The 22,933-nt window shown below is 45.4% G+C and overlaps 2 protein-coding genes across 3 annotated transcripts; one reads left to right on the forward strand and one right to left on the reverse strand.

The window, feature by feature from the left end:
- Window positions 1-16: 16 nt before the first annotated feature.
- Window positions 17-14,620, reverse strand: LOC311030504 (branched-chain-amino-acid aminotransferase, cytosolic-like). 2 transcript variants are annotated; one of them, XM_084036272.1, is made up of 18 exons: window positions 14,438-14,620; window positions 14,306-14,344; window positions 13,852-13,949; window positions 13,551-13,617; window positions 13,381-13,472; window positions 12,909-13,013; window positions 12,749-12,816; window positions 11,379-11,475; window positions 7,243-7,314; window positions 6,635-6,835; window positions 6,208-6,318; window positions 5,519-5,638; window positions 5,276-5,439; window positions 2,510-2,652; window positions 2,341-2,426; window positions 2,115-2,255; window positions 1,913-1,987; window positions 17-1,295 (listed from the first exon to the last, which is right to left on the reverse strand). In XM_084036272.1, exons 1-18 carry the CDS (start codon window positions 14,517-14,519, stop codon window positions 1,254-1,256), a joined length of 1,803 nt encoding a protein of 600 aa, XP_083892398.1. In that variant the 5' UTR covers window positions 14,520-14,620; the 3' UTR covers window positions 17-1,253. The 2 variants fall into 2 exon arrangements, with proteins under 2 accessions (XP_083892398.1, XP_083892397.1); XM_084036271.1 differs by lacking the exons at window positions 11,379-11,475; window positions 12,749-12,816; window positions 12,909-13,013; ... (3 more) ...; window positions 14,306-14,344; window positions 14,438-14,620 and adding an exon at window positions 8,658-8,928.
- Window positions 14,621-16,764: 2,144 nt separating this feature from the next.
- kcna7 (potassium voltage-gated channel, shaker-related subfamily, member 7) lies at window positions 16,765-21,311 on the forward strand. Its single transcript, XM_084036269.1, has 4 exons — window positions 16,765-16,936; window positions 17,135-17,169; window positions 17,307-18,021; window positions 20,143-21,311. Exons 3-4 carry the CDS (start codon window positions 17,332-17,334, stop codon window positions 21,085-21,087), a joined length of 1,635 nt encoding a protein of 544 aa, XP_083892395.1. The 5' UTR covers window positions 16,765-16,936; window positions 17,135-17,169; window positions 17,307-17,331; the 3' UTR covers window positions 21,088-21,311.
- The last annotated feature ends 1,622 nt before the right edge of the window (window positions 21,312-22,933 follow it).

The raw sequence follows: 22,933 nt of genomic DNA on the forward strand, positions 1-22,933 counted from the left end.
ATAATTGAAAATATACTGAACCCAAATCAGGTTTATTGTAAAAACATTGAAGCGGAGTAAAAGTAACAGCACATTTTAAAACACCTAAACTGACAAAGAATGCAGCTCCATCCCGAGTGCACAAACGGAAAAAGAATCACAGCAGCTGGAGATCCAGAGCAGAACAGACTAACAGACTGAGGTCAGGCACTTAGACAGAGGAGAGGGACAGTATGTAAAAACAGAAATACATTCAAAGTAAGGAATAACAGAGGGATGGACGTGAAGCTAGAATACAGTAAAAACAACTTGTGACACAGTCAAGTACTTTGGAAGACAGTCTGCCTAATTTCACATCCTAATGAGAAAAAACCCTCTAAAATAACCGTCTGTGTTTGTTGCATTGCTTTGATGACGACGAGTAACTGCCAGCATGTAACAGTCCTTCTCTTCTACAGCGCGGCGTCCAATCATTAGACCTTCGTCATCTCAATCAAACATAAAATCCGCTCTGGTTTCCTCCCTAACAGCTGAGTCCACGCTCAGATATAAAATAATATCAGTGCAAACTCCCCATGGAAATCTAACAGCGATACTCTCTCAGATTATATTATATACACGGAATAAAAACATCATCCTATGGTGCATGTACAAGTACTACTCACACTTAACAGTTACAAGGTTTTCAGAGAAAAGACCACAGGTTGTTGGAGCAAGTACAGGTTATTGTTCATAAACGTTCTTCCTGTTGTCAAATACCATGTTAAAACGGTCCTACACACTGAAAATGTTGCAGCTTTAATATTACAAATATTTCACCTCCTACGGCTGAAATATGCATGTTTGTGCATTTTTTTTTTTTTTTAAATCAATGTTTGTGCTGTTAATTATAAGCATTGTCCTCATAAGGAATTCAACCAAGGGAATATTACTATGACTAATACTTAAAAGGAGTGTATTCTTTATGCAAATTGACCTAATTAGATTAGAGATGTGCTGTGTATATCCCCCCCCCCCCCCCCCCCCACCCTTCCAATGACAGCCGTTTTTCCTGCTTTGTCATACGTACCTTGAGGTTAAAGGTCAAAACATTGCATATCGTTATTAATATTGCTTTCCAAAGCCAACCCAACAACCGTATTCCTATGAGAGAAACCTGAGAAGGCCGACAAAGAGAGAGGCGTCTGTCTGCTCGGTTGGGGGAGGGGGGGCTGGTCATCCAACTGGAATCATGGGACTGACCGTTGATACGACTGGCATGTGCGATGCAGCCGTTAAACCACCAGCGGTGCCCAGTCGCTCTGTGTACGTCCGTACTGGAAAAGACGAGGGAAGAAGAGTGAAAAATACATTTCTTTATTTAGATTCCTCTATCTTATCAAGTTAAACGAGGAGTAACAAATCAGGCTAAAACAACACAAGAGCTGCAACAAATTACCTCAATTCTCTTGTTGCATTTGGTCAAGAACTGAAACTGACAAAACTATTATAATCACTATAATAAAGGTTTTCCCAGTGTGAGGATTTTACTCTTTTTTATATGAACATAATAATCAGAAAGTTAAAAGAGTTAAATGCAAAGTACGTTTTACACATAAAAGTAATTTGCCTTGCAATAATTACAAAGAATAAACAAGAGGCAAAATACTGCAGTCAAGAACATAAACTCAAAAATAACTATACATTTTTTTTAAAAAGACACTATATACACATATGCAGCCATATATACACAGTTTTAAAATAATATGTGTACAAATATATGTATAATATGTAGAAATATTTTAATAAAAATGAATAATCAAACCAAAACAATAATCCTGACTCAGTCTCTGAATTACAACACACGTCCTCATTCGTGGAGGTTTTTCTGGCAGTACTGTTTCCTGCCATGTGGGGGCGCCGACCTGCTGAACCTTTGCCTGAATGCACCTACCTGAATGTCAGTGAGCTCTTTGTGGAACCTCTTGGCCAGGTCCGGACCGTTCTGCATCGTGGGGATCTGGTACGTCTGAGGGACAGAGACACATTTCAGTCCCCGAGTCCAGACCCAGAACGATCAGTGGGTTTACAAACATTCAAGTCATCAGATTACAGCCTCTTTGAGCAAATCATAGAATAGAATGATGTAGTCTGACCTTTCCCCTGTAGAGGAGGCTGCCAACGGGGGACACGACGCAGGCCGTCCCGGCCCCGAACACCTCCAGGATCCTCCCGGCATCCAGAGCCTCCAGCAGCTCCTTCATGGCCATGGTACGCTCCGTCACCTTGAACTCGCCCTGACGGACAGGAAGCAACATCCAGTTTAACGCTCTACCGCCGAGGGTTGCTCAGGGAAACGTCTGTGTAATGGCTGGGTCTTACCCAGGTCCTGGCCAGGTCCAGCAGAGACTGCCTGGTGACTCCTGGGAGAATGATGCCGTCCAGAGGAGGAGTGAACAACTCTCTCTCTGCACACAAGTGTCATCTTCATTAGAATCACAAGCGAGTACAGCAGTAACAACAAAGGCTCCTTTAAATGGTGTTTCCGGACCTCCGTTCTCGTTGGTCCAGTAGATGAAGAGGTTCATGGTGCCGACCTCGGTGATCTCCTCCTGCTCTCCGTACAGCCAGAGGACCTGCTGACAGCCTCGCTTCACCGCCTCGTTCTGCACCGCTATCGTCGGCCCGTAGTTCCTGATGAGGGCATGTTCATTCATTTTAATGTCCCATTATTAGACTCTTTACTGTTTCTACTCACCGGTTGACCGCTTGACCTTTGTTTTTTTGGACACGTCATGTAAATCCGGGAAGCTGACTTAGTGTTTGAAACCAGTAAATGGAGAAAGTGGTTTCTCTGGAAACACTATTTCCTTGTGACTTCAATAAACAATGAATGATGAGTCATACGAACTGTGGAAAGCTTGGGTTTTTCTCAGGTGTCACAACACTGAAGCTGAAGTACTAAGACGAACGACGAATGTTTAAAAATAGGACTTTTTTAATTACTTTTTTCGTAACGATTTGACATACTGCTCTACGACAAACGTTACTATGATTATTTTCACAACCTTTTCCGACATACGTTACTATGACTGTTTTCACTACTTTTTTCAACATGCTATAGTATGCTTTTTTCATGACAGGAGATAAAACGCAACCCAACAGATCTTTGTCACATCAGGTATGTTCGCCTGTTGGCTCCGTGTCATTGGTCCGCCTGTTTGACGAGTGATCTCATAGAAGACATTGTCCTACCCAACTGTACATAATATCGTGTTCTTTTCCTGGTTGGACGGGACAACAAGTTCGTCTTGTAGGTCTATTGTTCCACACTTCTGTTCTTGGCACAGATTTGACCTGAACACCAGCCAGCGCCATGGCAACCATCGCTAAAGCTGAGGTGTGTCTTCAACCAGCCAGTCTAATGCTATAAAGCACATGCACTACTTTAGAAAAGAACACCATTTTATTCATTATAATTAGAAAAATCATGCTGATTAATTGTGCAAAAAAGTAAAATTCAGGTTTGTCTATTTTCTTGTTCTTCTCAAATTTAAAACCCATGACTGGTTTGAAACTGATTCACATCCAGCTTCTGCTTCAAATTAAATTATCTACATTTGTCCTGTTTTACACCGTCTCCTATCATCTTTCTAAGTATTGCATTCAATTATCTTTTCTCTATTTATTTTTATTGATAATTTATTCATTCATTATTCAGTTACTTTAGACATGTATAATTATGTCTATTATGTACATTAATCATTTTTTCCCAATAAAAAGATTTCTTTGAATCCACATGTTGCTGTCTGTCGGGTTCAGAAGGTTCCTTTGATTGATTTATGATGTGTAACAACATAAACGTCTATCAACCTTCATGTTGTTCATTAAAGTCACAGTCAACATGTGATCACATTCACTGAAGCCGACACTACGCTCCGATAGAACAACAGAAATCATCCGGTTTTAGAAGAAAAAGTGTGTTGTTGTTTGTTTTGCAAAAGATCGACAGCGCCCGGATCATCCTGTCCAATCAGCACGCAGGGCTGTGTTCGTGCACACACAGAGCCCCTCCCCCCTCGGGTCGTACCACTATCACAGGGGGGAGGCGGAGGGAAGTAGCAACAAGCTTCTAATTCCTCGTTAAAAACCCAAACGAGGAGGTCCAAAACAACCAAGGAGAAGAAATCACCGGTGGAAAAGAAGGAAAAAAGAAAGACGGCGACGGTGCTCGTGATAAAACCACGTGGTAAAAGGTGGCGTGATCTAAGGGAGTTCAAAGGGCACGGAGTCCAGGGGGAGGAGCTCGGTGGTCGAGGGGGAGGAGCTCGGTGGTCGTGGGGGAGGAGCTTGGTGGTCGTGGGGGAGGAGCTCGGTGGTCGAGGGGGAGGAGCTCGGTGGTCGTGGGGGAGGAGCTCGGTGGTTGAGGGGGAGGAGCTCGGTGGTAGTGGGGGAGGAGCTTGTGGTCGTGGGGGAGGAGCTTGGTGGTCGTGGGGGAGGAGCTTGGTGGTCGTGGGGGAGGAGCTCGGTGGTCGTGGGGGAGGAGCTCGGTGGTCGTGGGGGAGGAGCTCGGTGGTCGAGGGGGAGGAGCTTGGTGGTCGTGGGGGAGGAGCTCGGTGGTCGATGGGGAGGAGCTCGATGGTTGAGGGGGAGGAGCTCGGTGGTAGTGGGGGAGGAGCTTGTGGTCGATGGGGAGGAGCTTGGTGGTCGTGGGGGAGGAGCTCGGTGGTCGTGGGGGAGGAGCTCGGTGGTCGTGGGGGAGGAGCTCGGTGGTCGTGGGGGAGGAGCGTGAGACTTGGAAACATTCAAAATCTGACAGAGTGCCCTCGATCCGCCAGACTTGCCGACTGGGACTTTAAGAACGCCATTAAAGTTATGGTGTGACTTGTCAAGTCTATGGGTGGAGTGCTTCAATTAATAAATAATCAATAATAGTAATTATGAATAATTAAGTATAATTTATAAGATAAAAGATGCAAAGATGCCAAGGCTAATTTTGACTTCCCACAATTAAATAAACATGGATGAAGTGATTTTGTGGTTTGAAATAGAAAACGCTCCTGCATATGAAATCAAACTAACAGCCACCGGGGGCGTCGGCAGGTTTCGGGTTCATTTCTGGGAGCTTTCATGCCGCTACACGCACTCACCCTGCAGGCCAGTAGAAGAAGAAGCTACTGTACAGAACTGGTTTTGCCCGTAATGCATTGCGTTTATTCAAATGAACATGCAATCTATCTTAATATGAATTAATAATTCATGATACGTAATCGTTATCTCTACCACACAGATGCATAAAGAGAGATAGCATCCTCACCCTCCCATCTTATAGGCCCCGACGCCTCCTTTCCAAGCCCGGACAAACGAGGGGTCCGCCAGCAGGGAGACGGGGTTGAACGACCCCGTGGCGAAGTAGGGCCCCACCGGGCCGACGATGACGAAGATCATAGCTTCTCCTGCACGAGAGACGCCGAGCGACGGCTGGAGGGGGAGGAAGTCAGTGAGGACCAACCACAGCTCCTTTAATCACTAAAGCTTCAGTTTGTCAGATAAAGCTCACCTCGATTCCTATGAAGGTGGGTCTGATGTAGAGGCTGGCGTCCTGAGAGAAGGGAACCCAGTCCTGGTCCACCTCCACCAGCTTCCTGATGCACTCCAGCAGCTCACCCTTATCAAAGAGCTGCAGAGAAAACCAAGGATGAGGACATCATTTTTATGTTTTTAATGTCAGTAAATGTTGGAGTGAAAACGCTGATATCAAACAATCAATGCAGCTGTAATGACATTTACTGAAAGAGGATTTATTTGTTTTAATGTATGATCCCTAAGGTGGGAAAGTTCACAGTCTGAAGGTCTGAAGATGACATCATCAGTATCAACGTTGTATTTGTCTTATTTCTACCTTTAAAAGTTCTCTTTGGAAGCAAACACTGGATTCAGAGGTGCAGCGCTGAACATAGTTTCCATTGTGTTCTGAGCTCCAGATAAAGTCTTGTGGGCGGCGTTGCTCAGAGTTTTAGGGCGTAAACTGGGCATGTTGCCAAGTGGCTTCCTAACATAATAAAGGCTTAATACGTCGGGAATCTGAAGAATTTGAGTTACATTCAGAGCAGTAGGGCCTGATGTAAGGGGGGGTTAAATCAGTGTTAGTGGGCGTTCACACAGAAAACATGTAACATCTGAGGAACACAATGATGTGCCCAGATGCTCGGACCAATCCTGACTGTTTCTGAGGTCGTGCAAACTCACGGGGAGGCTGCTTCTGTCGGCGCTGCGGTGCATCCGCTCCATGTTCAGCATCGGCCTGAAGAGGCGGATGTGGTCGTCTACGCCGCGGAACGCCTTCATGCCTTCAAACAGCTGCAGGGAGACGGACCGGAAAACACTTTACTTTCAACAACAGCAAACAGCATCTTTACCCATTTACCACATTTGTGTTGAGGCCATTCTCCCCATGCTGCCTCTGACTGAATGATGTGAAGGTTCATTACAAACCTGGCCAGTCAGTTGAAAAAGTGAATAACACGCTTCAGAGACATTCTCACTTTAATAAGTGCAGAACTATGAAATGAATTATTACAGTAATACCACGGCTGCATGAAACACCAGCCATTGGTAGTTTTGTATAAAAGTCTTGTTCTTGCTGCAGCCAGTGAACACAATGGCGAGGGCTCACCTCGATGGAGTAGTGCAGGGCGGAGCTGGCCGGGTGCAGCGACAGGTTCTGGAAGGGTTTGATGTGTGGAGCCTCCCAGCCGCCGCGCTCCGACCAGTTGATGGTCAGCATGTGGTCGGAGAACTGCTTGCCGAACACCAGCGTGGAGGGCTCGGGCTTCGGCTTGCATGCCGCGTTGCGTTCGATGACCATATCGGCAGCCTGAGGTGGAGACGGACAAGCGAGCCGGAGACGGAGGACGGTGGGGAGGAAAAGAAGTGGACGGGACAAGAGCAGAGCAGGCGATGCAGAACAGTGATCTTTTTTTAAATTTTAAATCCACATTATTGGCTGAGCATGCTTTACAAAAGGACAATTAGTCGAGCAGCTGACTTATCTGGTCAATTAGACACAATTAATTGAGTTCAATTAAACTGAATGTGATTATTCCAACAGGCAGATAGAGAGGAAAAGACAGAGAGGGAAGAGAAACTTTAAACTCGAGGCAAGACCAAGACATAAATCCCTCTTTGGAGTGACGTCACGTCCTGCTTCCCTTGGAGATTTAGAAACACCGTGTACTCTCTGACATGACGGACTGTAGATCAGAAAATGTTTGTCCTCGTTACCTTAAAGGAACTGGCGAACCTCAGAGAGCCCAATGACACGGGGAGGGCCTGAACGAGTCGTCCTTGTAGTGCCTGGAACCAAACACCACACGACTCTGTGTTATACAATATTAATGATCGTCTGCTTCAAAGGCTTAGCCCGACAACTTATTGCAATACTGTTAAAGATCTGTCGTCTCCCCGGACGACGACAAGTCCAGCCTTTGGGAAAACACCGGGGCGGCGTGTCTGACATTGTGTGTGACTCAGCAGTGACGGGGCTTCTGCCTGCTGTTCCCAGCATGCAGCTGATCACACATACCTGCAGCAGAGAGTCAGGCCAATGTGCTGGAATTAGAAGCGGGCATGTATGTAGGCTACTCTTCAAGGTGGGGAATGTATGCAAGGTGAGGAGGTGCAAAGGATCCTGTGGGTCCGACAATGGAAAACCACTAAAAACCAAAATCACTGCAGAGGAGAATGACTTTCTGCTGGAAAAGTGCAGTTTAATGGCTTCCCAGCATTTCCTGTTCATTCACAATACGATATAATATGCACGTGTGTATTACAGCTGGACTCCAGCACTCACTAACGCTCACAGACAGTCCACGCCGTGCACGAGGACGCGGGTGTGGCGCGCACTTCGCTGGATGACGCAAGTTCTGACCGATTGCGAGAACAAGTTGCGTTTCCATTCATTAATATGTAGATGTTTTCTGTGACGTCGCACGCACGTGAAACACGATACAGCCTACTCGCATTTTTTAATTAAAGTAAAAAAACGGAATTAGCTAATGCTAAAGTTAGCATTGGTGTCTGTCTAGAGTTAACATCAAAACTGTGAGACAGCTGGAGGCAAGAGACGGCATTAACATGCGTTAATAACCCAGACACGGATCTTTACGTGGCTTATTGTGTAGCCAAAACAAACTAACTGTGCTTATTACTAAATAACTAAACGGAAACAGTCATAAGGAGGCATATGTTTCTAATAATCAGCCAATCATCTAACTGACGATGATCCACCAAAACCGTGGCATGCGTTTAGGTACGAGACGTTTTGGTAACTTATCGTTGTTTTTTCCTGAATTAAAGGTCAAACTTGTTAACTGGATGTCTGCCGAACTCTTCGCTGCGAGCTCATCATGAACATTTGCGGTGTGTTATGTTTTACAACGCGTTGCGGTTTTTTTTTCTAAACAAAACGATATTAGTTGCCACATTTCAGAACGGGGTTCGGCGTGATGACCTTTCCCCGCTCCATTGTTATCCCCCCCCCCCCCCCCCCCCAGCCTCCGGGACTCGGCGTGTCCGCCGAAACCACCTTCACCTTCCTCGGGTATCATCGGCCGCCCGTCGCTCATTGTAGTGAATCATTCACCCGGACAGTCAACACAATCAGCTGATAAACACAGACATCAGTCAGTAAAACTCACCGTCCGGAGGGCTGCCATCTCCGCTACGTAAACGCTGCAGCGGCGATTATGTGTTCGTGTGGAAACAAGCTCAAGGCAACCTGGCGTTCCGCTCTGAAACCTGAGACGCTGGTTGGCCACAAACGTCCCGCAAATAATAAAAGTCCTTTAAACAACCAGCTGATGGGGAAATAAACGCTTTCTGACTGATGTGTGTCTTTTTTCTTTCCGGTTTGTTCCGGTTTAAAAATTTAAAAAAGCACACGGACTGTTCACGCGCACGGTACTAGTGGGAGAAAATGAGCTTAAAATCAATTTACAAAGACACAGCCCGTCAATTATAAAACCATTTCATTCAAGGAAGTAATCGAGGGCGTGACAAAAAGCGTGACATCCGATTCGTGGATAGACTCGGGAAAGGGAGGTTACTCGAGGTCATCGAGGTGGACGCTGATTGGTCGGCCGGTGGGGAGTGGTGCAGGTCTTGTTACATAGTTGGCCAGGACAAAAAAAATCGGAGAAACTCCTAGTGATGGGCAAGTGAAGCCTTATGAAGCACTGAGGCTTTCCTAGCAATTGTGTTGAAAAAGATTCAAAGCTTCAACGCTTCAGTGATGGTGACATCTGGTGGACAACTGAAGCCATAGCAACCTCTCAAGAGCGCGACTGAAGCTCTGACACCGTTTCAATCCCATGTCAACAATAAAAGTTTAGAAAAGACTGTGTGGTCATTAACGTGTTTTGTTCATTCATACTCGCCCATACTGTAACACATCCCATGCCAACGGATTAATCCAAATGATATGAAGGGTTAATGGTTGGTTAAGGGTTTATTTATTTGATCATGGTATGTGAACTCAGACAGATCGTGTTTGTATAATAAGTGTTTTACACCAGAGTCTCCTCTCACACTCACTCTCACAATCTCCAAATGTTCTCTCACTCTCACAATCTCCAAATGTTCTCTCACTCTCACTCTCACTCTCACTCTCCAAATATCCAAATCTCCTCTCACTCTCCAAATATCCAAATCTCCTCTCACTCTCCAAATATCCAACTCTCCTCTCACTCTCCAAATCTCCTCACAACCACATTTTGAGGAGTAATGATGCATGTTTTATAGCTTGTGTGGCATCAAACCACTCAAATCTTTAAAACCTGTCACGCTGTCATAGGCTCACAAAGCATGAACACTACGAGCCAATGAAACACACTGACACACACTATGAGCCAATGACACGCACCGGCACACTATGAGCCAATGAAACGCTTCGAAACTTTTCGAAGCAACGAAGCACTTAGTGCTTCGGTCACGTGACGCTGGTGTTTTGATACAAGCTCCGACACAGTGGTTCGAACCGCTCCGCTTCAGGAAGAGCGACACAAGCTCCAAAGCCTCGGTATCATTTACCCATCACTAGAAACTCCTTATTTAATTAAATAAAAGGCATCATCTTAGTAATGTTTCTTTTCATTCCTACAATAATTAATAATCCAGATGCATTGCTGACATTTGAAATAGATTTGGTCCCAAAATAAGAAGACTTTAACCACTAAAACCCCCCATTTAATTTGATTTACAGAAAAGCAGAAAAGTGACTTTGCATCATTATTGAACCACAACAGGATTCTGAGTTAGTCCCTTCGTCTCCTCGTGGTTGAATTAAATTGTGTTCAGTTTATATTCCAATAGTTAGCAAACCTTCATTGTGACGTTCAAGAAAGCAACAGGTTTTAATGAACAGGTTGTTCTAGTTCTACTGTGAAATACTGAACACAAACAGGAAGTGAACGAGGTTAATATTTGCCTCTTTCAGGAGTCGGTCTGTACATCTGGACTTCCTACAACCTAAAAGCATTAAAAGACATTTCAGACATATAGTGCAACGCTCTCTAACTCACAGTAGTGTATAATAATAATAATCTGCATTATTATGAGTTACAGCAGCTGATCCACGACTACAAGGAGACGTTGGAGACCAGCAGACGTTTTATTTAGATTCAATGAACTTCAAAGTAAAAGGGCAATACAAGGTCACATGTGAAAACATAATACAACATTAAAATGGAATAATCATACCAATACCGTAAAATATTAAGCCCACGCCTTACTAACATTTTGAGAGCTGCTTTTAAAGGAAGACCCTGTTGAAACAGACCAGAAAATGTTTAATATTTAATGATGAATTGTCTTCATATGATGGTTATTTATCTGTGTGTTATTTAAACAGGAAACAAACATCTTCACATTAAGATGCCGTAATCATTCTGGCATGTAGAAATGATTATACTGATTCATTAACCGGAAAGTTATATATCTGTGATTCATGATTCATATCTTGTTGCAGCCCCATGGAGTGACTTTGAGTGTGCTGTAGGTTTAGCGAGGACACTTCTTGCTTAGCGGTCTACGTGAGGACGGTCAGGAAGGGATCTGACTCTTCACGCCGTAGCCCAGTTCGGCGCCGCCGCTGACCAGCAGGTCGATGCCGGTGCAGAACGTGGCGTCGGCGGCCAGATACACGGCGGCCAGTCCGCACTCGGCCGCGGTCCCCATACGAGCCAGCAGCTGTAGGGGAAGAAGGCGGGTCATTTCTCCAACAGGCAACTTCCTGTTTGTGTTTTTATGTTATTTCACTTGAAACAGCAGCTTGTTGGATGTTTGACAAATAAAACAAGCATTTATTCTCTCTCAAGTTCTTTTGCTTCTAACACTTCCACATCTTTCCTGGTTCAACTCACCTGATGGCTTTCTCCCGTTTTCATGGCGGCGGCAGCATCCGGCGTCTGTCCTGCAAGCTCCTCCCACATCGGCGTCAGCACGTTCCCCGGAGAGAGGCTGCAACAAGCACGTGATTAGACAACAATGGATAGATGTGAATCACAGATATATAACTTTCTGGTTAATGAATCAGTATAATCATTTCTACATGCCAGAATGATTACGGCATCTTAATGTGAAGATGTTTGTTTCCTGTTTAAATAACACACAGATAAATAACCATCATATGAAGACAATTCATCATTAAATATTAAACATTTTATGGTGACCTTTAGAATGGGGGAGGGGCCTTGGCTGGTTCAGGTGTTTCACTTGTGGGCTCGTTAATACTGTGAGTCACGGTGTGGGGGTGTTGACTGGGCCAGTTTTGGGGGGGCAGGGTGCAGAACTGGTGCTTCCCTTTCTTTGTGGGGGGACGGGGGACCTGTTCATCAACTTTTGAGAGCAGCTCCTCTTCACCACACTGATCTCCTTCGTCTGCTGGAGGTCTCCTCCTTGGACGTGTGAAGTAGTTCACCAACATTTCGGCTGTTGCCCTGGCAACAGGATGTGCTTCCTGTCCAGGGAGCATCGAACCTGTTCTCTGGTCCGTACCGGTGACGCCGCTTCACACAGACACAAGGTCCTGGAAGAGTCCAGGGGTCCTGGAAGTGTCCAGAGGTCCTGGAAGAGTCCAGAGGTGCTGGAAGAGTCCAGAGGTTCTAGAGAGTCCAGAGGTTCTAGAGAGTCATGAGGTCCTGGAAGAGTCCAGAGATCCTAGAGAGTCCAGAGGTTCTAGAGAGTCCAGAGGTCCTAGAAGAGTCCAGAGGTTCTAGAGAGTCCAGAGGTCCTGGAAGAGTCCAGAGGTTCTAGAGAGTCCAGAGGTCCTGGAAGAGTCCAGAGGTCGTCGAAGAGTCCAGAGGTTCTAGAGAGTCCAGAGGTTCTAGAGAGTCCAGAGGTCATGGAAGAGTCCAGAGATCCCAGAAGAGTCCAGAGATCCTGGAAGTGTCCAGAGGTTCTAGAGAATCCAGAGGTCCTGAAAGAGTCCAGAGGTCTGAGAAGAGTCCAATGGTTCTAGAGAGTCCAGAGGTCCTGGAAGAGTCCAGAGATCCTGGAAGTGTCCAGAGGTCCTAGAAGAGTCCAGAGGTTCTAGAGAATCCAGAGGTCCTGAAAGAGTCCAGAGGTCATAGAAGAGTCCAATGGTTCTAGAGAGTCCAGAGGTCCTGGAAGAGTCCAGAGGTCTGAGAAGAGTCCAATGGTTCTAGAGAGTCCAGAGGTCCTGGAAGAGTCCAGACGCCCTAGAAGAGTCCAGGTCACTCTAAACCTGAATCACACTCCAGTTCAGACTCACCAGTTGACTCTCACATTGTAGCGACTCTCATCCACGGCCATCGCCTTTGTCATGGAAACGATCGCCCCCTGGTGGAGAAGAGATCACATTACACACTGCTGCTCCAGCTGACTGAAGGAATTATGACAGCAGGAAGGAGGAGGAAGGAGGATGAGCTCACCTTGGTGGCAACATATGACACGGCGTGGTTTTGACCGATGGACGCCACCAGACTGGAAACGTTTATGATGTTTCCCTGACGCTGTCGCAGGAACGGCAACGCACACTGAGAGAGAGGGAGAAAGAGAGATCATATTATTATTATTATTAACATACAAGAAGTTGTTTTTTTATTGAATTGAATCCATATTTACTTCAGATCACATAAATTCAGATATTAGTTTGCCAGACTACAATATTTAAAACACTCTCCCTTGTTCCCGTCACCGCTCATTAAACATTAATGATAATATTAACCATGATAATAATATATTATAAGTAGGTGGTTGTGTTTAAATTTCACCATTAGATTTAGTTGCTTATAAGAGTCAAAGCCTTACAGCCTCTTTTCTTCCATGTAAATCTGAATATGTGGGATTCATTTATAATGAATTAATTGAACCGTGAAAGATTAAATAAATTGGAGATTTTACTTTAGAAGCCAGGAAATAGTTGATGAGGTTGAGATTCAGCAGATCCCTGAACTCCTCGGCTGTGGTGTCGTCAATCGCTTTGTGAGGAGGGTCTGAACACGGGAGTAAAAAGGAGATGAAGTAATAAAAGGATGCTCATCGTGTGTGAAGAAAGGAAGTGTGAGACTCACGCCACCCTGCGTTGTTGACCAGACAGTCGACGTGTCCGTGAAGCTCCACGGTGACTGAGATCAATCTCTGTGGAAGAAACACAAAGAGCTTCACCCACGAGAGCAAACAGAAGCTCCAGCAAACACAGAACCGGTTCTCAGCCTGCGGCGATTTAAATTGACACGCCCGCATTTTGATGGACATTCATCTTAGATCCGCTTGGATGATTTGGCCTCGAAGGTTGAAGTCAGCTGATGATCTTGTGTTCATGTCCAGCTTAACAACCACAATCACAACAATAATAATAAAGCTGCACACCACCTTGATGCTGTCCTCTTTGGAGATGTCACATGCGACAAATCTGCAGGAGCCTGGTCCTGCTTGGTTTAGCTCCGCCTCCAGAGCCTCACCTGCTGCACCTGTGACATATTTAATAAAGTTCTATACACTTTTAACTGTACTTTACTTCTATGATATACTGTTCATGTGCACACAAAACCTACGAGACTAAAGCTCCTGAAATTTCACATTGACATATTACAACATACAATAATAATAAATTGTAATGTAATATGTCATAATAAAGACGTTTCTATAACTAGAAACAGGAGCTTCAAGGACACTACTTTTCTGCTCTTAGAGAAGTTAACGATCTACTTCTTCCAGGTGCACCTCGCATATAAATACTCAGAAATACTTTCACCAAATACACGAAGGAATGTAGTTCAAACTGAACTTAAGACGTGAAAAAGCTGAATAAAAGTATATTACCAACCTCCTCTTGCACAAAACACCACTTTGGCTCCGTTCTCCACTAAAAAAAAGCAAGTCACAGAAAACAAAATGTTCAGTTCGACACTTATTGATCACAAAGGAATCCACACGAGAAATATATGACAACACTTACCAAAGACTTGGACGATCCCTCTGCCGATCCCTTTGGATCCTCCGGTCACAATCACAACCTTGTTGTGGTACCGGAGCGACATTTCACCTGCTGATCACAAAACCGTGCTTCCTGGAAGTATCTGCGCGAGACCGCAGAACCTACACACATCTGTATGTTGCGCGAGACCGGAAGTATTTTCTGCTCTAATTATTACGTTCACGTATGAAGATGAACGCGTACTCTTTACTCTTCACTTCACCAAATGTCCGCCGAAGTTTATGTGCGTGACGTTCAAAGTTCAAGCGAATGACGGGGGGTTCCTCTGCTGCCTTCAGGTGCTTTTGGTAGTGTCAGAAATAACATAATTCTCTCTCTCTAAAAAAAAAGGCCAATAAATTGTGAACTTGATTAAATAAAGATCCAGCCCCCCGTGACCCTGAATACAGGATAAGCGGTAGACAATGGATGGATGGATTACATAAAGAGCATTGAAGGCCGGGCAACAAACCTTGGAACAATAAAACCTTTGATTATTGATTTTACACAATAATCAAATTGTGAAAAATCATTTTTTAATGTTGACTGCACGTACGTACCCCCACACAGGTTAGCGTGTTAGCATTGGCACGCTAGCGAGATCATAACAATAAAGTTAACATGCTAATTGTTGAGTTTTCCCCATACATGTTAGCATGTTAGCATTCGCACGCTAGCAAGAATATAAGGACAATGCTAACATGCTAGTAATGAGTTTCCCCATTCACTGAATGGGGAAACTCATTACTAGCATGATGATTCGGGTTAGCGTGTTAGCATTAGCACGCTAGCAAGAACATAAGGACAATGCTAATGTTGAGTTTCCCCATTCAGGTTAGCGTGTTAGCATTAGCACGCTAGCAAGAACATAAGGACAATGCTAATGTTGAGTTTCCCCATTCAGGTTAGCGTGTTAGCATTAGCACGCTAGCAAGAACATAAGGACAATGCTAATGATCAGGGTTGCCAAGTAATGTTGAGTTGAGGACAGTGCTTACATGCTAATAATGAGTTTCCCCATACAGGTTAGCGTGTTAGTGGAAGACTTTTTAAACTAATTTGAGTAAAACATTTGGGGGGAAATTAGAACTTCCTTTTCCAACATTGAGATTTTTGACAGAAGTAAAAAAAAAAAAAACATTGACCTGCTGGTGTTGCTAAAGGAAACATCAGTAGGATTCATCCTCTGATTTACACAAATGTGTAAAAGTTAACAGTCATCCATATAATAGTTGAGATTTGAGCAATGTTGCTTGCGTGACTAATAAAATGTTCTCCATCATAAAACACGCCAGAAAAAAATACAGTGATTAGGCTGGGGATTTTGAGAGTGTCAGCATTTCTTGTTTATTTAATTTACAGATGGATTTATGATTCTGGGAAGTAAGAAATGCTAACGTTAACATGAAAAGTGCTTCTTGTTATGGGATTTGTAGTTTTTCTATAGTCATTTAGCCTCTTTCTGTTGTTGTTTTGAGTCTCTTTGTAGTTGTTTAGAGGGCTCCTACCCCCGATGTCTCATAGAGACAGAGAGAGTCTATGTTTATTCCTTCAGTGTTGATTTCTTGACTTATATATAGATTTTATTTCTAATATGTTATTTATTATCCTAGCTTTCTAATTCTGTTTAATGGACCCTGTACTGGACCTGTACTCAGTTCAGTAATCCATCCACAAGAGAAGACTTCACGATGATGTCTAAAATAACCACAGACATCCAGATTTATATTTAATTTTAAAAAGCAGGTCAAGTTTCATCTACATGTGTTTTATATTTGTGGACAATTCTGCATATAATTCACAGTCAAGTGACAAAAATGTAACTTCAAAAGAGAAAATGAGAGTTATGGAAACATTTGGGTTTTCATTCAGATGACCACAACTTCTCCTTTCAATGAAATATTTAATCCTGGTTTTTATTATCATAATGCAATATATGTTTAAGACAGAGCGAGGGGGGTCAGAGGTTGACATTTTCCGACAGGAAGGGTCGCCGGGGGGCAGAGAAAAGGAGGCGGCGGTGCTTTTGCAGGAGCAGAGCGTCAAAGATTGAATTTCGGCCCTGACAGCATTCCCGGAGGGGGGGGGGGGTCTGAGCGTGAGAGAGAGAGCACAAGTGAAGACCATGAGTGACCTACAAACAAGCCTAACCATCTAAACTTCACCAGCGATGCGGATTAACACCGCCGCCGCCGCTGCAGCCCCTGAAGGAGCCACGCCACCTCCCCTCCTACTACCAAAAACATGACACATGAAGGTGGGACGACATGCAGGGGGGGGGGGGGGGGGGGGGGGTGTCTGGACCTGATACACAAACCGTCTCAAAAGAAGGGAAGGGGTCAGGCCCAACAGGCACCCTGAGGTGGAGGTACGGCAGGAGTCATGGTCGCTCTCTGGAGGCGTGATTAGTTTCCAATCAGCAGCTCCGGCTCGTGGGTCACGGGAGGTTTCTACCGGTGGACTGGACATGGTGACAAACTGGTGATGAGCATGAAGCTGCATGTGTGCATGATGTCATTTACATTATACACAGAATATAGAGGAGAAAGGTTGGAAACAATGCAGAAATCTAATTTTCTTTTAAGTCAGTGGTGGTCAGTGTTTTATCTATTTAATCACACAATTCAAGCTAATATCTATACAGTGATTTAAGTAACAAATGTTTTTCCTGTTGTCCAGAAAATTGCTTAGCTGAATTTACAGAGACAACAAAGGTGAGATTTAGATTTTTACTAATTTATTGATCAGTTCCAAAATAATAATGTATTATTGGTGAAAATGTGGATTTATGACACATTTAAACAACTAAAGGACCGTTTGTATTTTCTTCTGGCTGTTTCTACGTTGCCAGGTTAACCTTGATTTCTAACTAAGTGATGGATCATCAAGACAAAGGAGGAGGAGGAGGAGGGCAGACAAAAGATAAGGAGAGAGGCGAGGAGGTCAGTGAGGAGGACAAGCGGACCAAAGACAAGCACAACAAGCTGGAGAAGGAATTCAGTGGGAAGGAGCCGAGCGAGGAGGGCAGGAAGGAGCGGCGCCGCTGCCACTGGAGGAGCGGCTGGGCGCTCGCTGAACGCCTCGCCATCAACGTGTCGGGGATGCGCTATGAGACCCAGACCCGGACCCTGGCCCAGTTCCCCGACTCCCTGCTGGGCGACCCGCGTCGTCGCCTTCGCTACTTCGACCCCTACAGGAACGAACTCTTCCTGGACCGGAGCCGCGCCTGCTTCGACGCCATCCTGTACTTCTACCAGTCCGGTGGGCGTCTGCGGCGGCCCGCCAACGTGCCCCTGGACATGTTCCTGGAGGAGCTGCGCTTCTACGAGCTCGGCGAGGAGATCATCGACCGCTACAAGGCGGACGAGGGCTTCCCCAAGGAGGAGGAGAGGCCATTGCCCGCCAACGACCTGCAACGCCGCCTCTGGATGCTGTTTGAGTATCCCGAGTCCTCCGGCGGCGCCCGCATCATCGCCATCATCAGCGTCATGGTCATCGTGATCTCCATTCTTATCTTCTGCCTGGAGACTCTGCCTGAGTTCAGGAACGAGAAGGAGCAGAGGGAGGTGAGGATGCCGACGAAGGTGGAGGTCAAGGGTATGGAGACGATCAGATAGGGTGAAGGAAGCCGATCAGGGGTCAGATCGCCGATGCTGCCAAGGAGTCTTCCAGCACGAGGAGACAAATTGAGATATAGGAATCAAGATTGAAGGAAGGGAAAGCAAAAAGGTCTCAGAGAGAGGAAGATGAGGGCAAGGTTCCACTCCCAGATTATTTCAGACTAGTCGTTAAATCTGATCCACTCGGATTGAGACGAAGGAATGAAGGAGATGAGCAGTTAAACCCTGGTGGTAAAAACAGGGTACAGGGAAAAAGATGGAGCAGCATGTAGGATGGAGGTTTAGGTTCGGGAGGGGGGGGGGGGGGGGGGTGATACAGGGGACCAGTGCCAGACCCAACGATCACATTCAAGGTGGAGACTTCAATAGTACTGAGAAGAGAGAGAGGAAGGAGGGCGAGTGTGAAGGCGAAGGATAGGAGATGACCTTGTCTCCGGTTACCCCTTGGAGATCTGAAGTCTATATTTAGAGGTAGGAGAACCCTGAGAGCACATCAACACATAAACCAACGTCTGTATTAATAAACGCTGTGACTCATTGGGCGATGCGCTGAAAACAGCATGGAAACGAGGCTCGCACTTGGATCCACTTTTCTGATGACCGGCGCAGAAAAATTTAAATAAGCCTTCGCGGAACACCTCCTGTAGCCCTGGAGACGAGGCAAGTTTCTGGATGCTCGCTTGGATACGCGTTCCTCATCATCGCCGCCGCCAGCGACAACGCCGTTACTCCCGTACATAGACAGATATGGTGGTGGCGGCAAACATCTACTTGTACATCTATTTGTTAGAATCTGATGCATGAATGTTATGTCTTTCAAACGGCTGAAGGATCAGAGTCTCAAATCCCTCAAACATCTAACAACAGTTAACCGGTGTGATTTCCACCTTAAACCATTCATCTCCTTATTTTACATCGAAATACGGATGCTTGATTGCTGCTTGAAGCTGCACACGCTTTCAATTATACAGGGACAAAGGGACCAATCACTACGGCAACACAGATACAAACAATTCTGTGGTTTAAGAACACATCCTGAACTAATTTAAGAAAAAAACTTGCAAGATTTTGGTGACTGAGGACTATTTCTTGTGCATTTACACCCACTAGCAGCTCTGAGGCTGCACCACAGAAGTACAACAGTAGAACGGACACTGAATGGTTTTCTCAGGTTTTTGACTACAAAAGAAAAGTTGGTAACAGTGGTAACTGTGGTAACTGTGGTAACTGTGGTAACGGTGGAAAGTTACGTTGATTTGAGGGTTCTGTCCGTTCTACTCCCAGGGCTGTACTGAGCTAAATGCTAATGTCAGCATGCTAACATGCAGAAATAACATACTAACATTCGCTAATTAGCACTAAACACAAAATACAGATGATGCTAGTGGGATTTCACACAAAAAAATGTCAGCACCACAAAAGTATGCAAAACGGCATCAGGGTTCATCCTCTGGGGACTCTTAATGTTAAAGCAGTCAAACTGTTTTTTATTTCAGTCAACGTGTTAGATATATAAAAACGTATTAATACATATAGTGTCGGGGACAAAATGTGCTGCAAGGCCACCAGAAGCTCAGAGTAACTCAATCTAACTTGTTAAAAGACACTAACACCGAGTCATGTCAAACCTGCACCTCCTTCCCAGAAAAAAAAAAACAGCGGCCGGGTTAAATTAAGTGTCAGATGCCTTTCGGAGCTGTAAGGCAACCCAGCGTCACATGAACTTAATGTTTTTGTGTGTGTGTGTGTGTGTGTGTGTGTGTGTGTGTGTGTGTTTAAATATAGACAAAACTGATTTATATAAAAAGTCCACGAGGAAAATTAAAGCCGGTCGAGTGAAAATGGAGATGAGGGAGAGAAGTTAGCACAGTATCAGCGATGTCATCGGGCTGGATCGGACCCCGACGACAGGTGTCACACCACCAATGTGCTGAGGACAAACTTCAGGAATAATTGCTTCTCTTCACTTCTCCTCTGTCCTTGTTTCCTCCCCTGTAAACATCGTCTCCATGGTGATCTGGGCTCCATGGTTTAATCTGTAACCGATTCATCTTTTTGTTTTTCCAGCAATTCACCGTCATACCTCATCCCACCATAGCCAACGAAACCATCCTGGTCCCACCGGGCTTCACACCCTTCCAGGACCCCTTCTTCATCGTGGAGACCATCTGCATCATCTGGTTCTCCTTCGAGCTCATCGTGCGCTTCACGTGTGCTCCCAGCAAGGTGCACTTCTTCAAGGACGTCATGAACACCATCGACTTCTTCGCCATCATTCCCTACTTCGTCACGCTGGGCACAGAGCTCGCCAAGGACAAGGGGGCGCAGCCGTCCGTCTCCCTGGCCCTCATCCGGGTCATCAGGCTGGTGAGGGTCTTCAGGATCTTCAAGCTCTCCCGCCACTCCAAGGGCCTCCAGATCCTGGGCCAGACCCTGAAGGCGAGCCTCCGAGAGCTCGCCCTGCTCATCTTCTTCCTCTTTATCGGCGTCATACTCTTCTCCAGCGCCGCCTACTTCGCTGAGGTGGACAGCCCCGACACGGCGTTCACCAGCATCCCCGAGGCCTTCTGGTGGGCCGTGGTATCCATGACAACGGTGGGCTATGGGGATATGTACCCAGAGACGGTGGGTGGGAAGCTGGTGGGCTCCATGTGCGCCATCGCCGGTGTGCTCACCATCTCCCTGCCAGTGCCCGTCATCGTGTCAAACTTCAGCTACTTCTACCACCGTGAGATGGAGTGCGAGGAGCGGACGGAGTTCCAACACATCTCCACGCAGCTCTGGGACGGTGAGGAGGGTGAGGAGGGCGAGGAGGGCGAGGAGGGCGGGTGCGACGAGGACGAGGGGCACGAACACATGGGAGATTATGCACCGCTGTACGGGCCGGACAGCCAGGGTAACTGCCCACCGGCCAACAGGGCACTGCTCGCCGGACTTTGCCCCGGACAGGAAACTGCCGGTCGCCGCGGGGTGAACTTCTACCTGCAGGAGCCGCTGGTCACTCAGGTCTGACGGAGAGACGCTTAACGCCGCCTCACATCGACATAAGAAAACAACACAAAGATGAGAAGCAAAGAAAAACACTTTAATGAAACCCAATATTCAGCCAGGATATATTTATTATTGGGGACTTTATTAAATGCTAAATGGTCCTAATTTATATAGAACTTTTATCCAAAGCGCTTTACAGGAATGACTGACATTCACCCATTCACTCACACATTCACACACCGACGGTGGAGTCAACCACGCAGGGCGACAGCCAGCACGTCATTCGGCTATTAGGGTGAGGCATCTTGCTCAGGGACACCAGGAACTCAGCTAGGAGGAGCCGGGGATCGAACCGGTGATTTATTTATTTATTTATTTATTTATTTATTTGTTTATTTCGGGCATGTCAGTTAAATCATCATCACACATCATTTTCACATAGTAACAAAAAAATACACATGGCCGAAAGGGAAAGCGGGAGAAGCCAAGGCTTATCTAGTCCCGCCCCCATTACACACAGGATAGAATCAGAATCAGAATCTTTTCTTTTCATTGCATTTTTCATTTGACATAACTTTTCCTTTTCCTAGTGACATTTGACATAACATGTTACAGCAGTAGGTGGTACAGTAGGTGGTGATCTTGCGGTTACCAGCCAACCCGCTCTACCTCCTGAGCTAAACCCCCCTTATTATATATTTATATTTATTTAAGAGATTATATTCAGATATTGAGGACCCGTGAAATAAAGCGTTAGTGACACTTCCAGTCGCCATCTTTGTTTAGCTAAATAAAAGAGGTTAAAAACCTCCTTCAAAGTGCAGCTGATAGTAGATGGAGGAATATTTGAGGAATCTGTCTTTAAAACACAGAAAAAGTGTTATTAAATAACCTGCAAGGTCTTGCACGTTATCTGCAAAATTCTAAAAATGTAAAAAAGGAAATTGACATCACAGATTAGTGTAATCCCCGTAGTAACGGTTTCCTGATGTCACCCTGGTGATGTCACAATGGAAAGTGCTGACATGCTAGAATCCGCCTCACATTGGTGTGATGGTGTCGATGCCCGCATGCTTGTCGGAGTCATGACAGAAATGCGGTGTTGCAACCGCGACGACAAAGAGTTCATGTAGTTGGGCTGGAGCCAGATCACATGTCACATACGGCGGTGAAACGGATAGCGGCCGGCGTGTGGAGGAAGACGATCCCGGGTCAGAGGTGGCTGACATTTTCCCGCCACTGTGACTCTGATGCTCTGAGGTGGCGGTAGCGGCGGCACTAAGCTTTCACGGCTTCGTCGCCACGTCAACAAGAACAACAAGAACACCAAGAACACCAAGCCGCAGTCCGGGTGGAGATTTGGAGATTTCTGTACGTTTGAAAGGATGGCTGTGAAAAAAAAGTTTTCATATTCAACATAAATATCCCTCGTGTGAGACTACAAATCATCATCACTAGATCACTAGTCCACCTTTAGCTCAGAGGTGGTGACCTGAAGTCATGTGACTGTATTTAAAACCGGTGTTCATCTTCATGGGTGAAGATTATCTGACTGAACATGTAAATATCAAATGTTTGTTTTCCTCAGTGATTATTTCTGTGGAAAAATAGAAAAATCCTGTTTTTCATCGAAAACACACACACACACACACAGACACACACACACACACACACACACACAGACACACACACACACACACACACACTTAAAACTAATCAGATCAGGAAGATAAAACGTGGATGAGCAGCAGATTTGTTTTTATACCTTTTTTTCTTGTCTTCATGTGAAAGAATCCTTAACGATGAAGGATTCCTTGGATAAAGAAACATCGTTAGACACTGTAAAGGCAAAAACATTGTCTGCAAC

Source organism: Eutrigla gurnardus (genome assembly GCF_963514095.1).
Source record: "Eutrigla gurnardus genome assembly, chromosome: 20".
NCBI lineage: Eukaryota > Metazoa > Chordata > Actinopteri > Perciformes > Triglidae > Eutrigla > Eutrigla gurnardus.